The following is a 20,003-nucleotide window of genomic DNA, read 5'->3' as shown; positions in this document are numbered from 1 at the left end:
CTTCTGAGTAGACATAGAGGAGAGAAATGTGAAGATTTCTATCATCAGGTGTCCCAAGAGCGTCTTTAGGTGTTAGTAAGGGATTTTTTATTTTGTTTCTGGAAATAGCAGACTTCCTACCTCCACCACCCAGATTACAATTGCTTCTGAAAGCCCCCACAGTGCTAATAATAATAATAATACCATTTTGTCAACTATCCTACCCTTCCCCAGTTGGGGACCACATTGCTTTGAGAATCTGGGCGCTGATGGAAGACAGAGATATCTTTTCATTATTTTGCATTCAGCCCTGGCTGGAAAATGTCAAATCGTGGGTCAGCTGCTAAATTAAATGAAACTGATGTAGATCTGAAAGAGAAAGTTCTGCAAAGTAGAAAAAAAAGCTTTATTTGGGGTGGGGGAATGCTACAAAAATGGGAACATGGCAGAAGAGCTTTGATTTCCTCTTGAGTAGGGGGGTGGAGGGGAAATTGCTGCTTCTTCATTGAATCTGTATTTACAGCCGGAGTTCCATCTGCCAGCAGATTTTCCGTGGGTTCAGTAGGGCAGGGGCTGGTGTGTTGCAGAAGCCATCTCTAGGCAAAGGAGAAGGAAATTTAAGTTAGTTCTGTGAAGGAGGTTCTGCAGGAGTCTGCAAGCCCAGATATCTCTTTAATGTTCCCACCCAGACTACAGCTTCTTCCCTTTCCTTGTCTGTTCATGTCCAACCTGCTTCAGGCAGCAGAATGCCAGTAAAACGTTGCATTATCAGACACGTTTGCTGGTAGACTCGGATGGTATTGCGGCCCCTGTTTCCTGCAACCTATAGCCACTGTAGTTTTATTGGTCCACTTTTTCCAACCATCACCCAGAACTAAAACTCCCTTTAGGCACATTTTCCTTTAGGAGAAGAAAGTCTTCTTCCCCTCCTCATTTTTGCCTGCGACTCCTCCCTGTTCAGTGTCATTACAATTGCAAAAACAAGGTGTACTTGTACCACCTTAAAGACTAAGGGAGGGACGCGGGTGGCGCTGTGGTCTAAACCACAGAGCCTAGGGCTTGCTGATCAGAAGGTCGGCGGTTCGAATCCCCACGACGGGGTGAGCTCCTGTTGCTCAGTCCCTGCTCCTGCCAACCTAGCAGTTCGAAAGTATGTCAAAGTGCAAGTAGATAAATAGGTACCACTCCAGCGGGAAGGTAAACGGCATTTCCGTGCGCTGCTCTGGTTCGCCAGAAGCGGCTTAGTAATGCTGGCCACATGACCCGGAAGCTGTACGCCGGCTCCCTTGGCCAATAAAGCGAGATGAGCGCCGCAACCCCAGAGTCGGTCACGACTGGACCTAATGGTCATGCGTACCTTTTTAAAGACTAAGGGAGCTTCCAGTCTGTTGCCATTTTCAGGTGAGATTCAGTTGCAAACTGGCAAATTTAGGTTGCATAATTATGGATGACTGGGAGGTCTTGTGCAACAACAACAAGAAGAAGAGTTTGGATTTGATATCCCGCCTTTCACTCCCCTTCAGGAGTCTCAAAGCGGCTAACATTCTCCTTTCCCTTCCTCCCCCACAACAAACCCTCTGTGAAGTGAGTGGGGCTGAGAGACTTCAGAGAAGTGTGACTGGCCCAAGGTCACCCAGCAGCTGCATGTGGAGGAGCAGAGACGCGAACCTGGTTCCCCAGATTACAAGTCTACCGCTCTTAACCACTACACCACACTGGCTCTCTTCTCCACAAGATCAATTTTTTAGTGATAAGGAAAGAGATTGGGGGCAGAGGAATGCAATGGAAAGTGTGGGATAATGCTTGCTTTGATGCATCACCTAAGATCCTTGCAAACAATTCAGAGCGAAGGCTCAAAAAAGAGCCAACATTGTCAGATTCCTTGAGAATAAATTGGGACGAAGGTTCTGTAAACAAGGATGTCTGGAAGTGCCGTTATAAATGTATTACGGCTTAAATCAGGTGTGGCTAACCTGGTGCTTCTAGATCTTTTAGACCAGAGTTTCCCAAACTTGGGGTCTCCAGCTGTTTTTGGACTACAGTTCCCACCATCCCTGGCCACTGGTGTTGGCAGCTAGGGATGATGGGAGTTGTAGTCCAAAAACAGCCGGAGACACAAGATTCGGCAACACAGTTTTAGATACAGTGGTACCTTGGTTCTCAAACTTAATCTGTTCCAAAACCCAAACGTTCCAAAACCAGGGCACGCTTTCACATAGAAAGTAATGCAAAATGGATTAATCCGTTCCAGACTTTTAAAAACAACCCCTAAAACAGCAATTTAACATGGATTTTACTATCTAATGAGACCGTGGATCCATAAAATGAAAGCAATAATCAATGTACTGCAGTCACACAATCAATCAATCAGTAGCTGAACTGGGTTCCACACAGTCACAAAAACAAAACAAAAAGAGCAGCAAAAACATAAACGCAAAATAAATAGCAAAAACAGGCAGACCTCAGCGTAACACTCAAAACGGAAGTGTGGCACTCAAAACAGAGCACGTTCAGCTTCCAAAAAATGTTCACAAACTGGAAAACTTACTTACAGGTTTTCAGTGTTTGAGTTCCAAGGCGTTTGAGACCCAAGGTACCACTGTACTGGTAACATCATTGCTACTCTGTAGGTCACTTTGCAGTAAGATTGAACTAATCACTTTTTTCCTTGTGAAATTAAGTCCGTCTCCCTAAAACAATGCAATGCTATTAATATTCCCCATGGCATATTTACCTGTCAGTCAGAACCTTTGCACAAGGCCACGCGAGACCCCATTCAAATCCGGATAAACCTCCTGTGCAAGGAAGCATCAGAGTTTCACAGAAATCCTTTGCTGGGGTGGCAGCACCCAGAAGTCACGGGCACATTTGTCCTTTTAAAGCCTCCTTTTCTCAGCTTCAATATTATGCGCCACGGAGCCACACAAGCCCATTCCGAAGCAATTAAAACCATTGCCGTTTGCGCCTTGCCGCCGCGACAAGAGTGTTTCCTAAAAGCTCCCCGGCCAAAGCTGTCTCTCTTGTGTTTTCCTCTCCCGTGTTTTCCTCTCAGGGAGTCCTTGGCGTGATCCACCTTCTCCTTCCCGGAGACGGCTTCCGGTTTCAGAAAGGGGATTCCCAGGTCACCTGGGCAAGAACCATCAGTCTTTTCAGCTGCTCAAAGGAGACAAACATCACCACGTTCCAGGATCCCAGGCGCAGGAAGGAGGGTATGAAACTGAAGAGGACAGAGACAGCCAGTTAGGCATGTGCTTCCCTTGAAAGACACAAGAAGAAGCTCCCATGGGCATCGTGTAGGTCGGGAACCTTAGGCCTGGGGGCCAAATCCAGCCCTGCAAGCTTCTGGCTATGTGGGGCTGCCTTTGAAGGTGACCTGGAAACTGCAACTAATCCAGAATGCGGCAGCTAGACTGGGGACTGGGAGCGGCCGCCGAGACCACATAACAACGGTCTTGAAAGACCTACATTGGCTCCCAGTACGTTTCCGAGCACAATTCAAAGTATTGGTGCTGACCTTTAAAGCCCTAAACCAGGGCTTTAAAGGACCCGGTGCACAGCCTGGGAGTCATTTTGGACTCACAGCTGTCCATGGAGGCGCAGGTCAGTTCTGTGTCCAGGGCAGCTGTCTTCCAGCTCCATCTGGTACTCAGGATGAGACCCTAACTGCCCACAAATTGTCTCACCAGAGTGGTGAATGCTCTGGTTATCTCCTGCTTGGACTACTGCAATGCGCTTTACGTGGGGCTACCTTTGAAGGTGACCCGGAAACTGCAATTAATCCAGAATGCGGCAGCTAGACTGGGGACTGGGAGCAGCTGCCGAGACCACATAACACTGGTCCCGAAAGACCTACATTGGTTCCCATTATGTTTCCGAACACAATTCAAAGCGTTGTTGCTGACCTTGAAAGCCCTAAACGGCCTTGGCCCAGAAGACCTGAAGGAGCGTCTCCACCCCCATCGTTCTGCCCCGAGCTCCAGCGGAGGTCTCATTCGGAAACACGTCGGGCTTTCAAGCGTCTCCACCCCCATCGTTCTGCCCGGACACTGAGGTCCAGCGCTGAGGGCCTTCTGGCAGTTCCCTCGCTGCGAGAAGCCAAGTTGCAGGGAACCAGGCAGAGGGCCTTCTTGGTAGTGGCGCCCGCCCTGTGGAATGCCCTCCCATCAAATGCCAGACAGCAAACAACTATACAACCTTCAGTAGATGTCTGACGGCAGCCTTGCATAGGGAAGTTTTTCGTGTGTGATGTCCTATTGTGTTTTTACTATTTTATGTTGGGAGCCACCCAGTGGCTGGGGCAACCCAGTCAGATGGGCAGAATAATAATAATAATAATAATAATAATAATAATAATAATAATAATAATAATATTTTAAGTTAATTGCTGCATTTTGAAACTTTGCTTTGCGATTTGATTCTGTTTTAATATATTTTTTTTAATTGTACACTGCTTTGAGACCAATTTAAAAGGTGGCATAAAAATGTGTTTAAGATAAGGAAACTGATACCAAAAAAGCATAGATGATGGCAATAATAATAATAAATTGTATTATTTATACCCCGCTCTTCTGGTTGGGTTTCCGCAGCCACTCTGGGCGACTCCCAACAGAATATTGAAAACATTAAAAACTTCCCTAAACAGGGCTGCCTTCAGTCAGGTAGTTGTTCATTTCCTTGACATCTGATGGGAGGGCGTTCCACAGGGAGGGAGCCACTACCGACAAGGCCCTCTGCCTGGTTGTGAACTGCTCTGGGCTCTTTGGGTATAGGGCGGTATACAGATATAATTAATAATAAAAAGAACAGAAGGGGTTTTTTAGGATGTTATTGCTTACCCTTTGTAAAAAGCTGTGGGTCCCTCTTTCACCACCATGGTGAACATACAGTTCAGAGCGTTCTTGTACTGTCCTGGGATAGAGTTCATGTATCTCGTTTTCACCACATCCACGGGAGATGCCACAATGGTGGCGCAGAATCCGGCCCCGAAGGCGGCGACAAAATGGCAGGGGAAATTGTCTGTTGGCGGCAGGGAACAGACACGAGATGGTTCAGGTTTGGGATAGCCCCAAAACTGGGAGCCTCCTTCCCTTAGAAAGCTGCTACCTTTTGAGGGTTGGCCTCCAAGGCCAAAGGCTGGTTAAATGATCTAGGCTTGTGAGGTAGTTTGGTGCAGCGGTTATAGTGTCTGATGAAGGACACCGGGAGACTTGGGTTCAAATCCCACCCCGCAGCCATGACACACACCGGGTAAACCCAAGCTTATCTCTCTCTCTCTCTCTCAGTCTAATTTGCCACACATCATAAAAGAGGGACACCATGCAAGGTCAGAGGTGAGAAACAGGAATTGCAAATGCTAATTTATATGTCTGGATAATAGAATCATTTAATCACTGCAGATAGAATCATAGAATCATAGAATCATAGAGTTGGAATAGACCACAAGGGCCATCGAGTCCAACCCCCTGCCAAGCAGGAAACACCATCAGAGCACTCCTGACATATGGATGTCAAGCCTCTGCTTAAAGACCTCCAAAGTAGGAGACTCCACCACACTCCTTGGCAGCAAATTCCACTGTCGAACAGCTCTCACTGTCAGGAAGTTCTTCCTAATGTTTAGGTGGAATCTTCTTTCTTGTAGTTTGGATCCATTGCTCCGTGTCCGCTTCTCCGGAGCAGCAGAAAACAACCTTTCTCCCTCCTCCATGTGACATCCTTTTATATATTTGAACATGGCTATCATATCACCCCTCAACCTCCTCTTCTCCAGGCTAAACATGCCCAGCTCCCTTAGCCGTTCCTCATAAGGCATCGTTTCCAGGCCTTTGACCATTTTGGTTGCCCTCCTCTGGACACGTTCCAGTTTGTCAGTGTCCTTCTTGAATTGTGGTGCCCAGAACTGGACACAGTACTCCAGGTGTGGTCTGACCAGAGCAGAATACAGTGGCACTATTACTTCCCTTGATCTAGATGCTATACTCCTATTGATGCAGCCCAGAATTGCATTGGCTTTTTTAGCTGCCGCGTCACACTGTTGGCTCATGTCAAGTTTGTGGTCAACCAAGACTCCTAGATCCTTTTCACATGTACTGCTCTCAAGCCAGGTGTCACCCATCTTGTATTTGTGCCTCTCATTTTTTTTGCCCAAGTGCAATACTTTACATTTCTCCCTGTTAAAATTCATCTTGTTTATTTTTGCCCAGTTCTCTAATCTGTCAAGGTCGTTTTGAAGTGTGATCCTGTCCTCTGGGGTGTTAGCCACCCCTCCCAGTTTGGTGTCATCTGCAAATTTGATCAGGATGCCCTTGAGTCCATCATCCAAGTCGTTGATAAAGATGTTGAATAAGACCGGGCCCAAGACAGAACCCTGTGGCACCCCACTAGTCACTCTTCTCCAGGATGAAGAGGAACCATTGATGAGCACCCTTTGGGTTCGGTCAGTCAGCCAGTTACAAATCCACTGAGTGGTAGCATAGTCAAGACCGCATTTTACCAGCTTCTTTACAAGAATATCATGGGGCACCTTGTCAAATGCCTTGCTGAAATCAAGGTAGGCTACATCCACTGCGTTCCCTTCATCTACCAGGCTTGTAATTCTGTCAAAAAACGAGATCAGGTTAGTCTGACATGACTTATTTTTCAGAAATCCATGCTGACTATTGGTGATCACAGCATTCCTTTCTAGATGGTGACAGCTGTCACGAAATTAAAAGACACCTGCTTCTTGGGAGAAAAGTGATGACAAACCTAGACAGCATCTTAAAAAGGAGACATCACCTTGCCAACAAAGGTCCGTATAGTTAAAGCTCTGGTTTTCCCAGTAGTAATGTATAGAAGTGAGAGCTGGACCATGAAGAAGGCTGATCGCCGAAGAATGGATGCTTTTGAATTATGGTGCTGGAGGAGACTCTTGAGAGTCCCTTGGACTGCAAGAAGATCAAACCTCTCCATTCTGAAGGAAATCAGCCCTGAGTGCTCACTGGAAGGACAGATCCTGAAGCTGAGGCTCCACTACTTTGGCCACCTCATGAGAAGAGAAGACTCCCCGGAAAAGACCCTGATGTTGGGAAAGATGGAGGGCACAAGGAGAAGGGGACGACAGAGGGCGAGATGGTGGGACAGTGTTCTTGAAGCTACCAGCATGAGTCTGACCAAACTGCGGGAGGCAGTGGAAGACAGGAATGCCTGGCATGCTCTGGTCCAGGGGGTCGCGAAGAGTCGGACACGACTAAATGACTAAACAACAACAATAGAATCTTAGAATCGTTGGGTTGGACAGGACCCTGGAGGTCATCTAATCCAATCCCTTGCAATGCTGTCTTTTGCCCAATGTGGTTCTCGCATCCAGCCAGCATGGCTGAGGATCAGAGATGAGGATGAGAGCTTTAGGCCGGCAACATCTGTTGGGTTGGGAACAGGTTCCCCTTCTCTGACTTAGGTGCTTCTTTAGTGTGACACAGCAAGCCCTCTTTTCCAGCCAAGAAAAGGCTGGGAAGCTCAAAACGTGTCTGAGAGCGATGGCCAGAGCGATAGTCAGTGATAGACTGGTCTTGGATATGGAGGTTTCATTAATCTGACGGAGGTAACGTACTGACAGCTTGTACCGTGGAGCGGCTGAGAGAATGAGCCGCCAAACTGCTGGGCTATATGCCGAAATGGCAAAATTAACTGCGAGACTTAGGAACCAAGAAGATAAGGACTTTAAAAAAAGAATGGGGAAATTTTATAACATACCTAAGGGATTATTGGAAGCAAATCAAAACGTTAGCTGGACTCTTAAGAATCACTTGTAAAGCAGTTTATTGTTAAGCTAGATAAATGGGAATTGTGGAGAATGTATTGATATGTAGTATAATACTAATACTAATACTAATACTAATACTAATACTAATACTAATACTAATAATAATAGAAGGATCCCTGAAAGGGAGGCGGGAAGTAATGAGATTCAGAGAATCTCATGAAATTAGTATATAAATGTTGATATAAAGTTGTATCTGTAAAAGCCAATAAAAATATTTCAGGGGGGAATGGAGAGAGACTGAGCCGCCATTTTGAATCCCACCTTTTTCATTGGCTGGAGACTCCATGATCTTTAAGACTGCAAGTTAGGTAACTGGAGCAGACCTAGATTTGAGGCCTATATTTCCAGCATCTGGGGAGAGGAGGCCTCCTTACCTGTCATCAGGCGATATCTCAGCAGCGTCTCCTTGATGAGGTCATAGGTTACCATCTCCCCGCAGTTCACGATAGAGTTTCGGATGATGTTCGGCAGGGTCCCTGTAGTGGGCGGAAGCAAAGGGTTGGGGTGTGTGTAGAGATTCTGGATTTTGTGATCTCCTGGCTGGATCCCAGGAGCTGACCAGGAGGTCTCAGTGGCTAGAATTATCTGTTTCCACGACTGTAGTTCAATAAATGTTCTTGCTGTTATCGCTGCATCTTGCCTCGTGGGAACCCACCTACACTTCAGAGAGAATTTTAGGCTCCGATTTTAAAATTGCTTGAACCGATTATAATTTTGCATTTTCATATTGCGGCATCTGACACCCACACCCTGGGACCCTAGGGTGAGAGGCGGGTAGGAAATAAAATTACCGTATTTTTTGCTCTATAAGACACACCAGACCATAAGACGCACCTAGTTTTTGGAGGAAGAAAACAAGAAAAAAATATATTCCGAATCCCAGAAGCCAGAACAGCAGGAGGGATCTCTGTGCAGTGAAAGCAGCAATCCCTCTTGCTGTTCTGGCTTCTGTGATAGCCGCGTAGCCTGCATTCGCTCCATAAGACGCACACACATTTCCCCTTACTTTTTAGGAGGGAAAAAGTGAGTCTTATAGAGCAAAAAATATGGTAATAAATAGGACAATCATAATAAATATCATGCAAAAAGGGAATGAATGGCGGAAGACAACGCACCTTTCCAGAGTCCTCGGACCCCTTCCTCCCTGGCGATGGTCCTGTAGGCGTCCACAGTCCCATTGTACTTCTTTGGTCCACCAATCAACCTGATGTGCGCTTGGAAGCGGACCTTAACCACATCCGTGGGCTGGGCGCAGGTGACGGCCATGGCTCCGGTGGTGCAACCGGCGAGTAACCGGGTGGGGATGCTGGCGCCTGAGAGAGAGAGAAATGTTGGATTCTTAAGCCTTATCAGAGGAAACTGGCCACTCCTCCAGGCATTCGGCTTGAGATCCTTGTTGACCTCCCCGTCTGCGTCTCCCGGCAGGATACAGGCTAGGTCACTATCGGCGGTCCTTCCTCAAACGTGAGAAGAACACACCACTCTTGTCTCCTCCCTGCCTCCCCAGGGAGGGGAAAGAGACAGACAGAAATGTATTTACATGTCTTTATTTCTGTCCTTGCAGCAGTACAGAGAAACGCGTCTGCACTCATCAGACTCCAACAGTAGAGAGACAAACTCCACCCCTGTACTTCCAGTACAGGTCAGATGACACTCTGAGCTAACATCCGGTGCTCAGTACAGTGAAAAGACTGCCCCTTTGTTTCCCCGGTACAGTCCCAAACATTCACATCCTGTTTTGCTTTCCAGCCACCTGCAGCTCACTCCCGCATTGCTGCTTTCCCGTAACAGGTGGAAGATAAAGTCCCTACCAGAGAAGAAGGGGAAATCAAGTTGGACTATGCCGAAATGGCAAAACTGACTCGAAAGCTCAGGAACCAGGAAGACCAAAACTTTAATAAGGAATGGGGAAAAATATATATACAATTTGCCTTAAAGACCATTGCAAGCAGCTGAAAACATGAACAGGACTATAACACCACTTGTAATGTAACGAGAAATATGGTATAAGGGAGTTAATTTGGGTTTTTTGGGGGTAATTATTGAAAAAAGATGCAGTAGAAAAGGTTTAACCTCAGAACCTATGGGGGGGAAGTCCAGAGATTTGGAGGAATCTTTAAACTGTGGCTATGTTGTGGTGCGATTATAATTTTAAATATGTAAAACCAAATAAAACTGATTTTTCAAAAGAGAGTGAGAGAGCGAGGCAGAGAGACAGAGGCTGTTTTTGTCATTATAATGGATCGCTATCCTTGTTCCATCTCTTCCCCCAGTTATACAATTTGGGCTGTGTTCACAAGGCAGTTTATTTCATTTCCCCGATGATGTTTCCCTAGCTGTTAACTGCCACGTTTATTCTATTTATTTGTTATCCTTGTTTATTCTACCTCCCATCCCACCTTTTTTACTCCAACAGGATCATTCCCGTCCCGGAATAATACCTTGTCTTGCCCTGCTGGGCTTCGTTAGCCGTGCATACTCTAAATAATACAGATAAACACAAAATATGGTTTGCAGATCCATTGTTCAATATGTGTGTTATGTGTTTTATTTCCTAATTTGTTTTAAAAAATACATTATTATGTTTATCTGTATTATTTAGAGTATGCACAGCTGATGAAGGCCGGCAGGGCGAAACAAGGTATTATTCCGGGAACCCTTGTCTTAAGTTCTTTCGTCTGATACCTGCATACAACAACTATACTTTGCAAAGGCATATGTGGAACATTACAAATAACAAGTTCATTTTCTGCAGGTACTGCTTCTTAAAGTTGTCGCGTCTGACACTTGTATTTGTAAAGACATACGTGGAACACAAAAAAGCTTCTATAAGAATATTTGTATTTCCTGTTCAAAATGTTGGTCTTTAGTTGCTTCTACTTAATTTGATAATGTGAAAAGAGGTATGTTTATACGAGGTATAAAGAATTCATATAGTTAAACACAGCCAGTTGCATTGTGGGCATATTTGTTAGTTGAATTTACGTAACTATAGGTTTGATAGTGTAGCGTAGGATGACAGGCCAATGTTCTGTCAATGGGATAGCTCATAATAATAATAATAATAATAATAATAATAATAATAATAATAATTTATTATTTATACCCCGCCCAGCCACTCTGGGCGGCTTCCAACAGAACACTAAAATACAATAACCTATTAAGCATTAAAAGCTTCCCTAAACAGGGCTGCCTTCAGATGTCTTCTAAAAGTCAGGTAGTTGTTTATTTCCTTGACATCTGATGGGAGGGCGTTCCACAGGGCGGGTGCCACCACCGAGAAGGCCCTCTGCCTGGTTCCCTTAACTTGGCTTCTCGCAGTGAGGGAACCACCAGAAGGCCCTCGGCGCTGGACCTCAGTGTCCGGGCAGAACGATGGGGGTGGAGACGCTTGGAAGCCTGCCGTGTTTCCCCAGAGCTTGGGGCCTCCAGAGGCAGCGGGGAACTTACTGTCTGACCCCTTGGGGGTGTAGAACTGCTTCACCGAGTCGTACAGGCCAATCCGGATGGATGCAAAGCTCATCTGGCGCTGGAGGCCGGCCACCAAGCCATTGTAGAGACTCTTTGGCCCCTCCGTCTTCACCATGGTAGTGATGGTGCCCAACGCCCCTTTGTACTTCTTCGCTGCCCTGGAAGCCTTGCATTCCCCTTGGATCTGAAAGGAGAAGTTGACGAGAAATCGACCACTCATCACACGGCACAGCTCCATTTTGTAGCACTTCTGCGCATGTGCAAAGTGCGATTTAGCGCTTCTGCGCATGCGCGACTGCTGAAACCCGGAAGTAACCTGTTCCGGGACTTCCGGGTTTTGGTGGTCCGTAACCCGAAAAAATGCAACCTGAAGCGGCTGTAACCCAAGGTATGACTGTATATAATTAAAGCAAATGGATAAATGAGCAAATGAAGTGTATTTGGATATGCAGAAGATATTAAGAAATAAATTTAAGGAATCGCAGAAAGAGGGGGAAGGAAGTCAAGTGTTAAAATGTCCAAATGATTGCAAAGTCAGTGAAATGTATACCGTATTTTTCGCTCTATAACACGCACTCGACCATAACACACACATAGTTTTTAGAGGAGGAAAATCCGTAGGCATGCCACCCGTAGGCATTCCCTCCATAACACGCACAGACATTTCCCCTTACTTTTTAGGAGGAAAAAAGTGAGTGTTATGGTGCAAAAAATACGGTATATCTGAAAAGTATATATATATTTTTTAAAGTCTGCATTCATACCACTTTAAACACCTGGGAGTGCTTCTTGCTTGTACTCATATTCCACCTTTTCCCTCAAGGAAGTCAAGCTGGCATGCATAGTTTTCCATTTAATCCCAAAAACAACAACCCTGCGAGGTTGGGCTGAGAGGCAGAGACTGGCTCCCATGGTCACCCAGCGAGTTTCATTATGGCTGAGTGGGGGATTCGAACCCTGGTCTCACTGGTCCCAGTTTGGCATCCTAACCCAGCGGTTCTCACCTGCAGCCTGACTTTGGCCGTGTCCAAGGGGAAGGTGAAGAGGTCAGCAATGCAGGCGGCCGTCCCGGCGCTGAGAAACTTGACGGTCGCTGAGGGGGGGATGTCCGTGGGCTTCAAGCCGACCATCGTGCCACTGTTGACGGAGGCGTTTCAGCCCCAGAAAATGTCCTCAAACACTGAGAAGGAGGTTTTGCCGTCCTTGGCAATATAGATGAGCCTGGGGAGGGGAAATAAATCTTCAAAATTCCTGTCCTTTCTCACTGCCCTGTCCAATTCATGACCTTGGAAGCCCTAATCCAGGCATAGGCAAACTGGGCCGTCCAGATGTTTTGGGACTACAACTCCCATCATCCTTAGGTAACTGGGCCAGTGGTCAGGGATAATGGGAGTTGTAGTCCCAAAACATCTAGAGGGCAGAGTTTGCCTATCCTTTCCCTAAACGGCCTCGGCCCAGGATACCTGAAGGAGCGTCTCCGCTCCCATTGTCCAGCCTGGACACCGAGGTCCAGCTCCGAGGGCCTTCTGGTGGTTCCCTCCCTGAGAGAAGTGAGGTTACAGGGAAGCAGGCAGAGGGCCTTCTCGGTGGTGGCTCCCGCCCTGTGGAATGCCCTCCCACCAGATGTCAAGGAAATAAACAACTATCTGACTTTTGGAAGATATCTGAAGGCAGCCCTGTTTAGGGAAGTTTTTAATGTTTGATGTTTTATTGTGTTTTTAATATTCTGTTATGGGACGCGGGTGGCGCTGTGGGTTAAACCACAGAGCCTAGGACTTGCCGATCAGAAGGTTGGTGGTTCAAATCCCTGCAACGGGATGAGCTCCCATTGCTCAGTCCCTGCTCCTGCCCACCTAGCAGTTTGAAAGCACCTCAGAGTTTAAGTAGATAAATAGGTACTGCTCCAGCGGGAAGGTAAACGGCGTTTCCGTGCGCTGCTCTGGTTCGCCAAAAGCGGCTTAGTCCTGCTGGCCACATGACCTGGAAGCTGTACGCTGGCTCCCTCGGCCAATAAAGCGAGATGAGCGCCGCAACCCCAGAGTCGTCTGCGACTGGACCTAATGGTCAGGGGTCCCTTTACCTTTAATATTCTGTTGGGAGCCAGCCAGAGTGGCTGGGGAAACCCAGCCAGATGGGCGAGGTATAAAGAAATCATCATCATCATCATCATCATCATCATCACTGAATGGATAACAGTCCCCACGTATTGAGAGCCTAAGAACTGACTCCTGGATCTGGAAAATGGCCAGTCTAGACCAGCATCCTGTTCTCACAGTAGCCAACAGGGAACCCACAAGCAAGATTCGAACACAAGACGCGTCTCCCCTCCTGTGGTTTCCAGCAACTGGCGTCCAGACGCACTACTGCTTCCAGCTGTGGAGGCAGAGCAGAGCTACTGTGACTAGTAGCCACTGAGAGCCCTTTCTCCTCCATGAATTTGTCTCCAGGCTTTTGCTTATCACTGCTTCCTGTGTGAGCGGGTTCCCCAGTTATCTACCAGGATTGTTGGTAGACCTGATATCAACAACATTGTGATGGCCTGGGATTCGGACTCGGATGCTAAACCTGAAGGATCCCAGCATGCACAGGAGTCCCCACCTCCAGAACCAGCTGAGCCAGGGCTGGGGCTTGAGCCCGAAGGGTCCTCACCTGTGCTGGATCCTCAGGTGCAGGCATCAGCTGAGTCTGCTCTGGCTCCGGAGGTGATGGAGGACCCATTGCCTGCAGGTGCTCCACTCTCAGCCCCGCCAGAGGTTGCCTCTGGGTCCAGTAACCCTCCAGCCTCTCCTGAGCTGCAGAGGCTCAGGGCAGAGAGGCGGAGGGAACTATGTTCCCGCAGGAGGAGTGCTCACCTCCAGGCCAGGAGAGGCGAGTCACCTGTGGACCGGGGCCGCCCTATGCCTCGGGGCAGATAAAAGCCAGCCAGCCCCAGTCCCAGGTTGCGGGAGCAACATTGTTGGTAGCCTGTTCCTGCCTAGACCCTGTCCTGCTCTTCTGCCAGAGTTCCTGACCTCACCCGACTCCCTGCCTTGGACCCAGCTTCAGCTTTGATGGACAGCCTCCATACTGCACCCTTGACCTTGGACTGGACCTGGACCTCGCCGCACGGTTAACCCTTGGGACCAGCACAAACATAAAACTAAATCAAAACAGACACCAGTAGACCACTGTGGGGTGTATACTCTTCCTTGCCTGCGTAGGCCTGGCAGAATAGAAAAGTTTCCTGCAGGCATTTTAAAGTTGGCACAGGAGGTGACTGCTGAATCTCTAGTGGCAGTGTGTTCCACAGGACTGGGTCAATCGCCCAATATACCAGAATACCTGAAGGAACGTCTCCACCCACATCGTTCAGCCCGGACACTGAGGTCCAGCTCCAAGGGCCTTCTGGTGGTTCCCTCCCTGCGAGAAGTGAGGTTACAGGGAAGGAGGCAAAGGGCCTTCTCGGTGGTGGCGCCCTCCCTACAGATCTCAAGGAGATAAAGAACTACACAACCTTTTGAAGACATCTGAAGGCAGCCCTGTACAGCGGATGCTGGAGTTGCGAATGTGATCTGTGCGGGAAGCACATTGGCAACCCACAGCACCGTGTGTGCGCATGCGTGGGTTGAGATTTGGTGCTTCTGTGCACGCACAAAGTGTGCTTTAGCATTTCTGCACATGCGCAAGTGCCGAAACCCGGAAGTAACGAATTCCACTACTTGTGGGTTCGGCGCAGTGCGCAACCCAAAATCGTGCAACCTGAAGCGTCTGTAACTCGAGGTATGACCGTATTGAGAAGTTTTTAGTGTTTGACGTTTTAGTACAGTCTGTTTTATATGTGCTGGAAGCTGCCAAGAGTGGCTGGGGAAACCCAGCCTAATGGGTGGGGTATCAATAATAAAATTATGATTATTATCATTGCCTTACAACAATGTGTTATTTTCTTGTTGGAAAGGGGAAGACAGGAAGAAGGGGAACAAGGAGGATGGGAAGAATTGTCATGACAAAATGTGCTTCTCACAATGCCAAATCATTTAATCTCTGGGCAAGGTGGAACTTGTAGGGTGACGGGAAACAACAGAAACTAGCCTGAGCTTGAGGGCCAGTAATTTAAGCCAGCAACTATTTGCATGAAGATTCCTGGAACGTACCTGAGAATTAAGACCGCTTGCCAAGACTGGGAAATGAAATATTTTGCCAGTTCTGAGTGCTAAGAGAATTCCGGAGAGAAACAAACTGGATGTTGCAGACGGCAGCAAGAGTTGGGGGTCGTTTTAGGGGGAATTAACAATGTTAGTTGTGTGAAGCTGGCGCTGCCCAAACATTTGCTTCTCAAATGCTCCCACTTCATAGCTGCTTAGCACGTGTTGCAAAAAAGCCAATTATGACAGACGTAAAGACATCTTAACTTCCCAGTGCCTTTCCAAAGCGTCATGGCTCCTTAAAGGCTGCTGTGAATTCCGACTGCGTTGGAAGTTGGAGGAGAATGTAATTCTTGAACCAACGCAGTGCCCCTAGCCCAGCAGCCTAGTCTAACAGTGGGAAGCTTGGAAGCAGGATCCGATCACAAGAGCAACTCTCCCCTCCCGTGGTTTCCACAGTTTAACCATTCGCTGCTTGAAGAAGGACTTTTTTTGGGGGTGGGGAACTGACTGCTTTGAGAAGGCTGGTGCCATGCTGCTTCTATTGGCATGGTTTTAAAAGATTTTTATATATGTGTATTCTTTTAATTCTATCAGTGTTTAATTGTTTTCAATTATTGTTTTCCCCTCTGTTTTCAACAGTTCTTATTTTTATCTATAAGCTGCCCTGAAAAGACCCTGATATTGGGAAAGATGGAGGGCACAAGGAGAAGGGGACAACAGAGGGCGAGATGGTGGGACAGTGTTCTCGAAGCTACCAGCATGAGTTTGATCAAACTGCGGGAGGCAGTGGAAGACAGGAGGGCCTGGCGTGCTCTGGTCCAGGGGGTCACGAAGAGGCGGACACGACTAAACAACTAAACAACAACAATTTTCCCAGTAGTGATGTATGGAAATGAGAGATGGACCATAAAGAAGGCTGATCGCCGAAGAATCGATGCTTTTGAATTCTGGTGCTGGAGGAGACTCTTGAGAGTCCCATGGACTGCAAGAAGATCAAACTGATCCATTCTGAAGGAAATCAGCCCTGAGTGCTCACTGGAAGGACAGATCCTGAAGCTGAGGCTCCAAGACTTTGGCCACCTCATGAGAAGAGAAAACTCCCTGGAAAAGACCCTGATGTTGGGAAAGATGGAGGGCACAAGGAGAAGGGGACGACAGAGGACGAGATGGTGAGACAGTGTTCTCGAAGCTACCAGCATGAGTTTGACCAAACTGCGGGAGGCAGTGGAAGACAGGAGGGCCTGGCATGCTCTGGTCCAGGGGGTCACGAAGAGTCGGACACGACTAAACGACTAAACAACAACAACATGAATCCACTACCTTTCCTTCCAGCTCTGAATCCTGTGATCCCAGTCCTGCTGTGGAGGATGCCACGGAACAATTCAAAGATGCTCAGTTATTCAGAAAACTGTCCCAAATCTTCCGCTAAAGCCCTGATCCAGTGACATTCAGAATTGTAGAAGTGTAGAGATGGAAGGAACCCAAGGAGTCATCTAGTCCATGGGTAGGCAAACTAAGGCCCAGGGGCCGGATCTGGCCCAATCGCCTTCTCAATCTGGCCCGCGGACAGTCCGGGAATCAGCTTTTTTTTTTACATGAGTGGAATGTGTGCTTTTATTTAAAATGCATCTCTGGCTTATTTGTGGGGCATAGGAATTCGTTCATTTCCCACCCCCACCCCCCTGAAAAGATAGTCTGGCCCCCCACAAGGTCTGAGGGACAGTGGACCGGCCCCCTGCTGAAAAAGTTTGCTGACCCCTGATCTACTCCAAGCCCCTGCAATGCAGGAATCGCAGCTAAGTCCCATTAAAAGTCCCAATAAAAGGAATTCAAAGAAAGTTTCTTGCTAAATGAGTCCAGGGTCTGAAATCACCCACGAGGCAAGTGCATGCGTAATTCAGCCCTTCTCATCCTCTAGTGCAGGCACAGGCAAACTCGGCCCTCCAGATGTTTTGGGACTACAACTCCCATCATTCCTAGCTAACAGGACCAGTGGTCAGGGATGATGGGAGTTGGAGTCCCAAAACATCTGGAGGGCTGAGTTTGGCCATGCCTGCTCTAGTGCAACTTTTGCCAGCCTGGCAAAGAGATTAAAAACACATTAAAACATCAGTGATTAAAAACTTCCCTAAACAGGGCTGCCTTCAGATGTCTTCTAAAAGTCAGGTAGTTGTTTATTTCCTTGACATCTGATGGGAGGGCGTTCCACGGGGAGGGAGCCACTACCGAGAAGGCCCTCTGGCTGGTTCCCTTGTAACTTTGCTTCTTGCAAAGAAGACCTTTCAATCCAACCAGTGCTATTTTTCTAGAAAAAGTGGTGCCGGAACTCACTACGAACGCCTCCTTTGCTCTCTTATAATGGCAATGGCATAGGGATGCGGGTGGCGCTGTGGGTTAAACAACAGAGCCTAGGGCTTGCCGATCAGAAGGTCGGTGGTTCGAATCCCCACGACTGGGTGAGCTCCCGTTGCTCGGTCCCTGCTCCTGCCAACCTAGCAGTTCAAAACCACGTCAAAGTGCAAGTAGATAAATAGGTACCACTGCAGTGGAAAGGTAAATGGCGTTTCCGTGCTCTGCTCTGGTTCGCCAGAAGCGGCTTAGTCATGCTGGCCAACATAACCCGGAAGCTGTACGCCGGCTCCCTCGGCCAATAAAGCGAGATGAGCGCTGCAACCCCAGAGTCGGTCACGACTGGACCTAATGGTCAGGGGACCTTTAATGGCAACGGCGCCCACCTGAAAGATGCCATAACAAAAAAGTCCTGAACAAAAAAGCCCTGAATCCGGCCAACCAACTGCATGCAAACAAAGATAACCAGAAAACCCCCACACACCTTACTTGGCCCCAGATGTTTTCTGCTTGAATCCCTTTGTGGGTTGATCCGTAGGCGTTCCTGCCGAAAGGCGGTGATGTGAATTTTGCAGAGAAAAGTATTACTAAATCCGGGGGTTGGATCGACAGCCTAGGAATCGCAGCAGCAGCGAATGTTACGTTCAGCTCAACCATCTGCTGCTCACGAAGCTACTCTGTTTGGCATCTTGTCATCGAGACTCTCATTTATAAGATTTGCTACGGTTGGCATTTCAGCAGGGAGCAGACGGGTGAAAACAGAGATCGGGTCTCCTCGGGTCAGTCAGTTCAAGAAGAGCACATGCCCCAGTCGCCATGTCCTCATGTGAATTAAAATAGAAACGGGCAACTTCTGTTTGGTAATATCCCCGGTGGTGGAGGAGTGTACTATTTGTGGTAAAGGGACCCCTAACCATTAGGTCCAGTCGTGAGCGACTCTGGGGTTGCGGCGCTCATCTCGCTTTATTGGCCGAGGGAGCCGGCGTACAGCTTCCGGGTCATGTGGCCAGCAGGACTAAGCCGCTTCTGGTGAACCAAAGCAGCACACGGAAACACCGTTTACCTTCCTGCCGGAGCGGTACCTGTTTATCTACTTGCACTTTGACATGCTTTCAAACTGCTAGGTTGGCAGGAGCAGGGACCGAGCAAGGGGAGCTCATCCCGTCGTGGGGATTCGAACCGCCGACCTTCTGATTGGCAAGTCCTAGGCTCTGTGGTTTAACCCATAGCGCCACCCGGTAAAAAACCATGCAATGAGGTTGAGGGTACGTTCTATCATATGTGGCGGACTTGTAAAAGGGCAAAAAAAGAGTATTGGGAAATAATTCATAACGAATTGGAAAAAAAAGTTTAAAAGTACTCCCCCCCAAAAAAACAGAGTACTTTTTGTTGGGGATAATTCAGATTGAAATTCCCAGGTGTCAAAAACGGTTATTTATGTATGCCACTAACGTGGCTCGTGTTTGGCTAGCCCAAAAATGGAAAACGAGTGAGGTCCCAACCAAAGAAGAATGGCAACTTAAAGTGGTGGAATACGCGCAGCTTGCAGACTTAACATATATGGAATAAGAGAACAAGAAGAATATATGTTTCAAGAAGACTGGAAAATGTTTGTTGAATACATGGGGGGAAATTGGGCACACTTGAAAATGGTGGCAGCATTATGATAAATTCGACAGTGTTAATCAGGCAAAGGCAAACTCGGCCCTCCAGATGTTTTGGGACTACAACCCCCATCATCCCTAGCTAATAGGCCCAGTGGTCCGGGATGATGGGAGTTGTAGTCCCAAAACATCTGGAGGGCTGAGTTTGCCTATGCCTGGTGTAAATAAGTTTTGACGGATGTAATAAAGGAAAACTGAATGGTTTGGTTTATGTAAAACATGCAGGGATTTATGGTTTGCAAAATGAAACACAGAAAGAGAAGAAGGGAGGGAAGCCATTGATATTTTAAGGTTGTTTAAATGAATATTCTAAAATGCAAAACAGAAAAATTTAATAAAAAGTATACCAAAAAATAAAATAAAAAAGTTCCCAACATAGGGGCCTGGCTTGCAAATGTATCTGCAGAGAGTAGGACCCCATTACTGCTTACAACCCGGCTTTTAACCTTACAAAGCGATTTAAAGTCTGGTTGTGCTTGCCATAGCTGTCAACTTACAGATCTGAAAATAAGGGATCAGCAGCCAAAATAAGGGCTCAACAATTACTTTGATAAAATACATATTTTGTTGCGTTCAAATGGCTTTAAATACCTATTAGGTCCTATAAATTACCAT

At 47.4% G+C, this 20,003-nt stretch overlaps 1 protein-coding gene across 2 annotated transcripts; it reads right to left on the bottom strand.

Moving 5' to 3' along the window:
- Positions 1-369: 369 nt before the first annotated feature.
- On the bottom strand, positions 370-18,409 carry UCP3 (uncoupling protein 3). 2 transcript variants are annotated; one of them, XM_082219562.1, is made up of 8 exons: positions 18,209-18,409; positions 12,256-12,472; positions 11,231-11,435; positions 8,896-9,093; positions 8,155-8,256; positions 4,815-4,995; positions 2,714-3,196; positions 370-575 (listed from the first exon to the last, which is right to left on the bottom strand). In XM_082219562.1, exons 2-7 carry the CDS (start codon positions 12,379-12,381, stop codon positions 3,082-3,084), a joined length of 927 nt encoding a protein of 308 aa, XP_082075688.1. In that variant the 5' UTR covers positions 12,382-12,472; positions 18,209-18,409; the 3' UTR covers positions 370-575; positions 2,714-3,081. The 2 variants fall into 2 exon arrangements, with proteins under 2 accessions (XP_082075688.1, XP_082075689.1); XM_082219563.1 differs by having other exon boundaries at positions 18,214-18,409.
- Between the last annotated feature and the right edge of the window lie 1,594 nt (positions 18,410-20,003).

Source organism: Podarcis vaucheri (genome assembly GCF_965113315.1).
Source record: "Podarcis vaucheri genome assembly, chromosome: 4".
In the NCBI taxonomy this organism is placed as follows: Eukaryota; Metazoa; Chordata; class Lepidosauria; order Squamata; family Lacertidae; genus Podarcis; species Podarcis vaucheri.
Note: the sequence above shows the minus strand (reverse complement) of the source record. Positions and strands in the feature narration are given on the sequence as shown.